Here is an 11624-nt window from a genome sequence, read left to right on the forward strand (position 1 = left end):
TCAAGTAAATCACATCATTCTCTAATGATGTGATCTCGTTAATCAAATGACAACGCATGTCTTTGGTTAGGAAACATAACCATCATTGATTCAACGAGCTAGTCAAGTAGATGCAAACTAGTGACACTCTTTCTGTCTATGTATCACGCATGTACTAAGTTTCCGGTTAATACAATTCTAGCATGAATAATAAACATTTATCATGATATAAGGAAATATAAATAACAACTTTATTATTTCCTCTAGGGCATATTTCCTTCACGCCCCTAGGGCTTGTGGGCCCCTCGGGTGTCCCCCTGACTTGTTTCCAACGCCATATACTCTTATATATACAGAAACCTCCGAAAAGAACCCTAGATCGGAAGTTGCGCTGCCATAAGCCTCTGTAGCCACGAAATACCAATCGAGAGCCTGTTCCGGCACCCTGCCGGAGGGGGGAAACCATCATTGTAGGCCATATTCATCATTCTGGCGGTCTCCATGATGAGGAGGGAGTAGGTCACCCTCGGGGCTAAGAGTATGTATCAGTAGCCATGTGTTTGATCTCTCTCTCTCTCTCGTGTTCTTGATTTGGCACGATCTTGATGTATCGCGATCTTTGTTATTATAGTTGGATCATATGGTGTGTCTCCCTCTCTACCTTCTTGTGATGAATTGTGTCTTGCTCTTTGAGGTTTCATTATGTTGGATTGAGTATTGGATTTGAAAACATTTGATGTATGTCTTGTGATGGGATATCTGTGGTGACAATGGGATGTTCTATTGATTCACTTGATGTATGTTTTTGCACTCAACTCGTGGATTTCCGAGGTGACATTGGGGTAATCTATGCATATGGGTTGATGCACATTTTCGTCCTACGTTCTCCCATAAAAACTTTGGAGTGATTCTTTGTCGCACGTTGAGGGATTGTTATATGATCTAATTATGTTATCATTGTTGAGAGAATTTGCACTAGTGAAAGTATGAACCCTAGGTCTTGTTTCCAAGCATTGCAATACCGTTTCTGCCCACTTTTGTTACTAGTTACCTTGGCGTTTTATATTTTCAGATTACAAAAACCTATATCTACCATTCATATTACACTTGTATCACCATCTCTTTGTCAAACTAGTGCACCTATACAATTTAACATTGTAGTGGGTGTGTTGGGGACACAAGAGACTCTTTGTTATTTGGTTGCAGGGTTGTTTGAGAGAGACCATCTTCATCCTACGCCTCCAACGAAATGATAAACCTTAGGTCATCCAGTTGAGGGAAAATTGCTACTGTCCTACAAAACTCTGCGCTTGGAGGCCCAACACGAGTCTACAAGAAGAAAGGTTGTGTAGTAGACATCAGTGGTGGCACGGGTGTCACTGATGGCAACATCACGGGTTGGTCACCAAAAGGATCGTTTGTGTGGTGAGCTCACTGCTCCTCCTCATCTTCCTCCGCTCCTCTCTTCCGCATCGTTAGGAGATAAAAATCCTAGATGCATGACCTTGCGGATTTCACCTATATGGCTGCCACACACATTTCTCATCGTGATTTCTCTTTGTCTCTCGTGATCTCCCTCCAGCCTGATGGTTGCCGACATTCTCTCGCCACCAGGAACACCCTGCTCGCGCCAAGTTGCTCCATTATCTCATCATCACATCCTTGCTTCCTTTCACCTTGTTATATCCAGCTCCTCCTCCCACATCGGTCACAGCTTCAAGTGGCACAACAGTATAGTGTGAGGCAGTGCAAGTGGCTGCACTTTTCCTCCTCGGCTAATCCAGGACCTACAAGTGGTCGAAAAATGCCAGTTGCACCGGTTTTGGCAAAGAAGGAGATCGGAGGTCATCAAGCCACTATGGCGAGCTCCATGCCTTAGTCGGGTCTGTAATTTCACTAGGACTAAGGTGTTGTACTGTTCTTTGCTAATGGTTCCTCTCTCTGTCCCACTCCTTTATTTTGATTTTATAATCCTCAGATTCTCCTATCTTTGTTTGTGTAGGTTCTTTTTTATCTATGCCTACAAGATGTTTGATGAAAATTCAAAGCGCGCTCCAAGAAAAGATTCATATGTGTAATATCCATCCTCCGTTATCCGCTCAATAACTCTTTTTCCGAAAGTTGATGCTATGGTGATAAAGTGCTGGAGATCCCGACGATGTTTTCTTTTGTTGGAACCAAGTTTTTTTTGCTGGAACCAGCTTCAAATTTTGCTATGACAGTCTTCGGTTTTTATTGAAACCAACAAAAACTTTTGCTGTCACGTTTGTTTACTTGCTGGAACCAGTGTACAAATTTGCTACCATCGTCTTTGTTTTTGCTGTAATTGACCAAATTTTTTTGCCATCTCTTCGTTTGTTGGAACAATTGTACCACTTTTTCTACAACCGTTTTGTTTTTTGCTACTAGTGCATTGTCGATTGTTACATCCATTTCTTCATGAGGTTACTGAGATTAGCGACCGTATGTCTTTTGCTGACACCGTTGTCAATTTTTGCTACCACCAGTGTCGACGTTTTGTTGCTTTCATGTCCGTGCGAATAAGAGCTGCAACCAAAAACGACGCCGAGCTGCAGCGGCGGTGCTGTGGTGTTTATTCAGCCGAGGTGCAGGAAGGGTCGCGAGATTCGCCGGGGGAGAAGATTGGAGTGTTGTTTGCTGCAACCCTATCATGGTGATGATATTTTTTTTTGCTGCTAGCAACTATAGCACCGTCCGGCTTGCCAATAAAGAGACCTCATCAGAGCTCGTAGGCTACAGCCATGGCGGTCGGGGGTGGTGTTTTGCATGCGGGGAGCGTTGGAATTTCTTACTTTCTTTCTCTCCCGGGAGGAGTAAATTGCAGGAAACCACCAGTTTGAAGGCTTGATTTGCAGAAAGCACTACGTTACATTTTTTGACAGAAAGTACCGCATCTTGTGTAATCTTGTTGCAAATAACACTGATTGGCGGATTAGAGCGCTTTAAGTATGTTTATGACAGGTGGGTCCAGATTTTGCCGGCGTGGCATAACGACTCGGCCGAGACGGCATCATAGTCGACAGGGGCCCACCCGCCAGCTGGATTCTTCGATTCATCCTTGTTTCTCACCGGAAATTCCTCCTCGATCCCCTTTCTCATGGTGGACGCAGGTGTGCCGCCACCCACGGCCGATCCTAACCGCCACCACACGGCCGGACTGCGCCGTGACCGCCGGCGTCGACGACGAGCCCAGCCCTCCCTCTACTCCTCCCTGTTTCCTAGATCGACCGTGTACGCCGCTGCCATGGACCAGCGTCGTGGACGCCGCCGCAATGGACGAGCGCCAAGGACGCCGCCGCCTTGCCGTCGCGGCCACGCTACCACATCAGGTTCGAAAGAAAAATTGTTGGCCGCCTTGAACTGCCTCTCCTTTCCGAGCACAAACACGGCCACCACCCGCGCCCAGTCGTCCGCCTTGAGCGAGGCCGGCTTGTCCCTCACCTCGAGGATGGTCTTGCGGTCCGGGAGGGAGACGGGCGGGATCCGGCGGAGGCGGGCGGCCTGGAGGAACTCGGTGTGCTTGAGGTCGTTGTGCTGGGCGAGGAAGATGGCGGCGGAGAGCGGGTAGGGGCGGCCGGACTGCTTGGAGGCGAAGGCGGTGGGGAGGTTGGCCGGGAAAGTGTAGTCGTCGCCGTTGAAGATGATCTTGTCCAGGTCGCCGCGGGCGGCGTAGTCCCGGAGCACGGCCAGGGGATCCATGGCCACGCCGTCGGAGCTCTGCTTTGGCTTGGCTTCTCGCTGGATCTGGCGGCTCTGGGGTTCTGCTCGCGTGCTTGGGTAGGCTCCAGAGAGCTGATTGCTTTTTTGGTTTTCATCTAAGGGTTCTTTTCAAATTACAGGGACTTGTTTGTAAATCTAGACAAATGCACCATCTAACGCCGTCTCAGCCGAGTCGTTATGCCACGTCGGCAAAATCTGGACCCACATGTCGTAAACATACTTAAAGCGCTCTAATCCGCTAATCGATGTTATTTGCAACAAGATTACACAAGATGCGGCGCTTTCTGTCAAAAAAATGTAACGTAGTGTTTTCTGCAAATCAAGCCTTCAAACTGATGGTTTCTTGCAATTTACTCCTCTCGGAAGCGATGGAGGGAGGAAGACGACGCGAGAGAAGGGCCAAATCTAACAGCTGTATACAGGAGAATCGGGTAGCTGCACGGTGACCGGTCCAAATTTGATCGCGTTCTATGACCCTATAGTACGCGGTTAGCATACTCTTGGAAACAAAATACTATAACGCACCCAGCATCCAAATTGGCAACTCATATCAGACAACGCCTCAACAGATCATCGCCTGGCCGGCTGTACGTACGGACATACACCACATGCCACAACCGCGGAAATCTGCATCGATCACGTTCCATAGCACAATAGAAGCACAATTTCCATTGGAAGCGAAAAAACAAAAGATTCAGACAAGCGTGACGACAGGTCCGGGACGCATGCGTGTGGGCTCTGCTCCATGGAACGTGATCGATGCGGATTGCTAGACTCGCGGGGTGGCCATGTACGTCGGGCGACATGCGAGCTCTGGCGCTTGCCCGTCGCCACCTGGGCGTCGGGGCGGCGTGGCAGATGCCCGCGTGCTCTCGCTCCGTCCGCGTCGCCCTGCCGGCTGGAACCTGGGGCGCTTACCCTCGCCCAGTCGCCCCCATGCGGCTGGAGGCGCTATAGCCACGCGTGCGCCATGCACGCCCGATCGGTCGCGGCAGGTGCGGAAAACTATATTTAGCGCCTCTGCTTCGTGTAGCTGCAGCCAACCTGAATCTGCCGGTATCTTCCTTATCACCTTATCCACTCTAGCGGGGCCGCCGTAGGCAGTAGCGCTGGTAGCTAGCGACAGCTGGATACGTGTCCTCGTGAGGCGGTTTTGACGAACTGATGATCAGGTAAAAACATGATCGGTGCAGACCAACGTTTTCGAAAAGGACCATGCAGACTTGCTGAGGAAAGGATAGCTAGCGACATTTGGGAGTGCGCGACAGGATGCAGACTTGCTGAGGAAAGGATATCGTTTCGGGTCTAGCACATTTCAAAGAGTCTTTCAAGGAGAGCTTATGGCTGGTTATTGATGTGGCGATTTTTATTTCTTTTTTTGTGTTGCTTTGTGGTTTGATCCGGTTTCTCCAACACTCTTGCGCTAGTGGCGATGGATTGCAAACATGTTTTGCGTGGGGTGATACTTCAACCAATGCTGTTTCAACGACTTTTAGATCTCGTCTTAACGACGAGTGGTTATTGCAGTCTTTAAAGTCTGATATGACAAAGGCATTTGCCGGTGTCGTCTTTCTTACTGTTGGTTTAATACAATTTTCAATCTTTGACGAACAACGTACAATCATAAAAAGAAGAAGATTAGTATGTTTTTAATGTATTTTTATTTTGTACTAGTTTTACTTTCAGTTGTCCATCCATTGTGTTGGTCTTTGTTTTTCTGAATTTTAATCAGATTCAAGATGCCGTTTGAATGTCTTTATAATAAAAAGTCCGTCGGGACATCTTCTAACGATGATCAACAGGTCCATCTCCAATGTGGACCTCTAAGAAGGATACACTCTTTGTCCATACATGTTTAGCATGCGGACACGGATATGAAAGCCGGTCGTCCAATCCTATTCTATAACTGCCACGTCACCGTGTACCTCCAACGCCGAGGGTGATGCACCGCAGCTCACGTCGAAAGAGATCCGACCGGCAGCGCGATACGCAGGACAGTCGGCAGACGCTTTTGTAGATCCGAAGCCCCGCTTGCCCGGGAGGGACCCCGTCAGAGCTCGCGGCGGCTATGGGCTACTCCAGGTCGATTCGCTCGCCCCTAGAGCCTCGTGGATCCGCAGCCCTCTAGCATGAAGAACTAGCGAAGAACGAGAAGAAAGATACAAGGGGGAGATAAAAAGTAGATGAACACGAAAAAGTAGTAGATTGATTTGTTCGATTATATGTTGTTTAATCGGCCGTCACCCCTTAGATATATAAGAGGCGGCTGGACTTCCCATGCAAGGAAAAGGCTTGGATTCACGTCCAAAACCCTAATCGAATCCGGATTGGTTTTGTCCGAACTTTTCAAAACTGTTCGGTTTAAACTGGCTGCATCTTGCGGGTCCTTTTTGTGGTGGTAAACGATCTCGGATGGAAACGAGCCTAAAAGCAATCTTGACCGTTTCGACGAGACGAACAACTTTCATGTTGAACGTTTTTTGATTTAAGGCCATCTTCTGGGTCAAAACGGTCACGCAGAACACCTGTTCGCTCACGCTACCCATCAGACCTATGTTTGATGGGGCGCGCCACATCTCGCCTCGTGACAGGGCTGCACCCCGATAACTCTAACTTTTGCATACGGACTCGGATTGGGACGATTGTTATATCAAAATCGATCGTTTCGACGAGACGAAGACAATTCGTGTTGATCATTTTTCCATATGATGACATTTTAATTGGGTTTCAAGCCATTCTTTAATCTGGTGTCAACATGAGCATCTCTGAAGTTGTCATAACTTTTGCATCCGAACTCCATTTTAGACCATCTTCATATTCATCTTGATCTTATCGAAGAGAGCCATCTCATAGTGACTTTCAATAGTAAGTTTAAATTAGTCTTGACATAGCTTCAAGCCACTCTTTATAAACGTGCCACTTTTGAGCGTCAACACATGCCCCCCTGTTTTTCGGCAAAGCTAGCGTGCCGAAAAATAACTTGTACCAAGTTTGTTCTAAGAACGATGTCAACACTCCATCGGTCATTTATATGTCCTTAGAACGATAACTATATATCGATCATGTCTTGTGTGAACTTTCTGATGCAAACTTGGGTGAAACCTTCTCAACTTCATTAACAATCCGGTGATAAAGTACCATAGATATGTATCTCAAGGTCATCCTCCGAACCATATTGTTCACCCTTTTGCTAGGATTTTGTAGATAATCAACAATACTTTCTCCAATCCTTACTCTCACCTGCATAAAAAATTCATTAGTGGCCGAAGCTATGGACTTCGGTTCGGCCTTACCTATATTGACGAGACTAAGCATCGGCTATTGAGAGAAATGCAATACAACATGATTAACATAGTAGCTGGATGTTTGCTGTGCCAATTCTTTCGAATTGTCATGTCTAAATATATGAACAATTTTAAAGCAAACAAAGTAAATTTTGCATCTAGACATACCCCAAGATAAACTATGATTGATTCATCAAAACATTGATAAACCCTGAATATTTGTTGCACTACTCATAACGAATCACTGGAAGCCTCAGTATGTATAGCACCTATAGCAAATAAAAGACTCAATACGAATAACAATGCATATTCGGCTTTCATTAATCGTGCATAAAAATATTCTAAGAGGCATGGGGCTTAAAAAATAGTACCATAAAGAAATATATAAACAACACCAACATTTTGGCCATTGCTACGAATTGAACCATCAAAACATAATCTCCATAGTACTAGAAAGACAAGGTTAATATCAACATTATGCATGTCATTAATCTAATGTTTAGTAATAAAATCAGCTATGATTTGGCCTCTTATAGATCTCAGAGATGCATAAGCCAAATCATATCCAAACAAAGTATAAGCCCACTAGCCAATTCTGCAACTATGAATTGGCCTATGCAGCATATATTCAATGACATCGGTCACTATGTCCCAACTCCATTCAATCATAATATAGGCATACATATAAATTTCCATGAGCACGTACCTTGTCTCGCTCTCTAATCGAACTAAGGACGATGTTAGAATACTACACCGGCCATGTATTGACATACTCTTAGGACGATAGATAAATATCGGCCATTACCATGTAAACTTCATTCAAAACACATACAACCGAAATAAACAAATAAAACGATAAATCAAGTATTTCGGCCCTTTGGATCAGCAACAAATTTGTAGCTAATCAAATGTATAGTGACTTGGTAATACCCTTTCATGACGTAAGAAATTATATTGCATCCATGTATTAAAATAAGCCGATTGAGGGTTACCAATCATACCTGATGACGAATTCCATGGCATAGGTGTTAATGGCATAGTTGAAGAATATGGATAATGTGTAGACCAAAGATGTTGAAACCTTCGGCTTGGTCCTTCATAGTTTTCACTCTTTTCCTTCTTCACCTTTGCCGCACTTCTTGTAATGGAAGCTTGCACATAATTCTTATTTTGAGCACTTCCTTTGGGAACCCATGCTATGTTCCTTTTTTCAAGTTCTTGTGCACTAAGTTTTTGTAATTTCTTCTTTTGCCAATATGATAAGCTGAGTAGGCATCTCGGCTGTGATTCTGTTTTGACCAATGGCAATTCCTTTTTGGCCTTGTGCACTCTCAACTTATTTTCTTCAGATTTGGCACTTCGACTCTCAATAATTGGTTGCTTTGTCTCATTGTCTTTAGTAGCCAATGTCAACACATTAATTGGTTCTTTTTCATTTGAGATCAAATCTGAAGTTGCACTCTTACGACCATCTCTTTTAACACGGTAAACTTGCTTGACCACCTCTTTCTTCTTCCTTGAGCTCTGCACCGATTCCTTATGATTGAAACGGTCTTTAATATGTGATTGTTCAAATGTTGATCTTCTTGGAGCTGCATAATATTGGTGAGATGGTCTAAAATAAGATGGAGAATGTGCCCTTGTATCATACCTGTCCCATGAGAAATATGGATCTATATGAGCATAGGGAGGCATCCACGGCATTGGCATTGGCGGCCCAAAATAAGGATATGAATATGTTGCATTAAAATTCTCACTTTGTCAATACCGATCCTCATATTTGCGCCTTGGGGTGATCTTGGTTTCTTTGCATGATTTGGCCGATAAGCATTCTTCTCTTCAATATTCTTTTGATATTTATCCAATAGTTCAGCGAAGGTGATTTTTGATCTCTTACACTTGTGCTTATTTCGGCCTTTGTTTTTTTTGGTTTGCTTTCATCGATCATTGGATTTTCTTGCTGCCCCCAGTCCTTGGCGTCTCCATTGTAGCTTCAATGGAATTCTCGCCCTTAAGATTGTGTTCATTATGCTCTTCAACAACTTCTTTACTTGAAAGCTTGATCCCGTCACCTGCAATTTTTACCTTCTCTTTAAATGGATCGGCTTGAAGCAGCCGATGCAAAAACTTTTTGCCATCGGGACCAATCAAAATAGACTGGTCATCTCTTGGTATTTCAACAAACTTCAATCGTCCTTTTTCAATGAATGATTTAACTATTTGACGAAACATGTTGCAATCCTCAAAATTATGCTTGGACGAATCATGCAACTTACAATACATTCGTCCTTGGATTGATGGCTTAACATGGTGATCAATAATTGTAATGTAATTATTTTTCAGCAACAAATCAAATATTTGATCACACATGCTTGAATTGAAGGTATACTTCTTGTTTTCTAGCCCATCGTGTTGTGAGAACGGCTTTGGAGTTAGGCAAACGAATGGTTCAGATTTTGCATCACCCCATTCGGCTATGCATTGTGTTTTGCACTCTATCTCCGATGTCTTCGGATAAGAAACTATACTGGCATCGGTTTTCTCAGAAGATTTTAACCTTGGCTTTAAATTTCTGAAACGAAAATAGCTAGAACATACATGTCTCAATTGAGACCAAGTGTAAGTCAAGTAAGAAATAAGCAGAGCTACCCAATTAGATATGAGCTTTAGATAAAGCAATGGGGAAAGCCTTGGCTGCAATAATTTTTCGCAATCGGTCTTTCTGAATGGTGCAATATGTTGACCGATATCCTTTGTGACAATCTGATTGCTAACAGATAAATTACCCTTCTTCATTGGTCTCTCAATATTTCTTATGAAGATTTTTCTAATATATGCCTCAACAACTAAGTCATGACCAAATCTGAAAACAGGTAAATTAATTGCTAGACATACCTTTTCAAATATGTTGGGAGAGCATGATGGTGGTGTGACTTGAAGAATATCTTGCTTCGCCTTCGGATAGCTCCCCAGCGCCTTGTCATCATCTTTCTCTTGATTTCGTGCATCATTAGTTTGAAGAACTTCGTCCACCAAACTTTCTTCGGCCACTTGTTCTTGTTCTTGAAGCTCATCAATTTCTATGGCACGAAACTCATAGGGCAGGAAGTAGGTTCCATTAACTTTAGAAAAATCAAGTATGGTTGTCTTGTTATACTTTTCATACCCTTTCTCAACAATGTTTGCCTCTTTGGATTTGATGGATTCGGAATATATACTACTTGATTTGGCTTTTTCAACCGAAGCACTTTTAGTTTCCGAATCATCATTCTTTTCACCGGTTATATCAATTGGCAAGGATTCTTTTCTTTGAGCTAATTCCCTATCAATTTTCTCTTGGCGAAGTACTTGCACCCTATCACGCAAAGCTTTAACTCACCTCTCAATTTCAGTCCGCTCTAGATTAGTTTGCCGCCCAATGCTTTTAGGATCTTTCGGCAATGAAGTGTTAGTGTTGCCGAATTTGCAATTGTGTAGGGGGTGTATAATATGCTGCGGTACTAGGTGGAGGTGTATGCACTGCTGTATAACCATATGCTCTCTCACCAATACTATCAATTGATGAAGTTTCATCTTTCTGCAAAACTCTAGCCTTTATTGCAGCATAATCAGGAAACAACCCCTTTTCATATTGTTCAAGGCAAAGAGCACTAATTCTCTTGTTTTGTGCCAAGCTCTTTTTTAATGCAGGCACAACCGCTTCTGGAAGGGATCGCTCCATAATACTTCCAGATTCTTTCGGCAATGATTTGTGAGTGTTGCCAAAATTCTTGAATTGCGTAGAGTATGCATTATATGCTACAGTATTTGATGACCACACATGTGTTCCTGTAAAAATTTCACTTATTCGGCTATGACCATGAAGATGCGGGGCCGAATTACGAACATCTACAGTTGCATACGGTGCTGAAAAATTACTAACATGAGGTGAGCATATGATGGTTGAGAGTAACTGGCCGAATAGCTAGTAGTAGCATGGACAATCTCCCATTCATCGGCAAGGTTGGATTCACATATTGTAAATTAGTTGCCGATGAATAAAAAGGTGAAACACTTTCTTGTATGCTATTGGAAATTTTAACATGAGGTGTTTCAAATTTATTAACCAAACCCATCATGTTTTTCGTTGGCATATGTATTTGTGGGGTTACTGATGCATGAGAGTTTGGATACATATGTTGTACGTTGCTAAAATCATAAGAATTTGAAGCATGAAGATTGCTTTGCATCGGCCCTTGCGCACAATTAGATGCATGATTGATAAAACTAGGGCTAGCCGATACATTATGCTCATTAGGTGATCCAGCAACAACATATGGATTATTTGCATCTACAAATGGGAATTGGGTATTCATATTACCTTTGTAGATTGCAGCAACTTGATGACGACCTCTTCGTAGCAAGAATGGGTTGGAGACCGTTCAAAGCTTCGTCCCCAGCGGAGTCGCTAAAAAGTGTGTTCGCACACGAACACATCACCGTGTACCTCCAACACCGAGGGTGATGCACCGCAGCTCATGTCAAAGGAGATCCGACCGGCAGCGCGATACGCAGGACAGCCGGCAGACGCTTTTGTAGACCTGAAGCCCCGCTTGCCCGGGAGGGACCCCGTCAGAGCTC

The 11624-nt window shown here is 43.9% G+C and overlaps 1 protein-coding gene across 1 annotated transcript; it reads right to left on the reverse strand.

Annotated features, from left to right (window-relative positions):
* Nucleotides 1-2794: 2794 nt before the first annotated feature.
* Nucleotides 2795-4741, reverse strand: LOC125526961 (protein CDC73 homolog). The gene has a single exon (XM_048691564.1). It carries the CDS (start codon nucleotides 3697-3699, stop codon nucleotides 3202-3204), a length of 498 nt encoding a protein of 165 aa, XP_048547521.1. The 5' UTR covers nucleotides 3700-4741; the 3' UTR covers nucleotides 2795-3201.
* Nucleotides 4742-11624: the final 6883 nt, after the last annotated feature.

This window comes from Triticum urartu, unplaced genomic scaffold (genome assembly GCF_003073215.2).
Source record: "Triticum urartu cultivar G1812 unplaced genomic scaffold, Tu2.1 TuUngrouped_contig_244, whole genome shotgun sequence".
Lineage (NCBI taxonomy): Eukaryota > Viridiplantae > Streptophyta > Magnoliopsida > Poales > Poaceae > Triticum > Triticum urartu.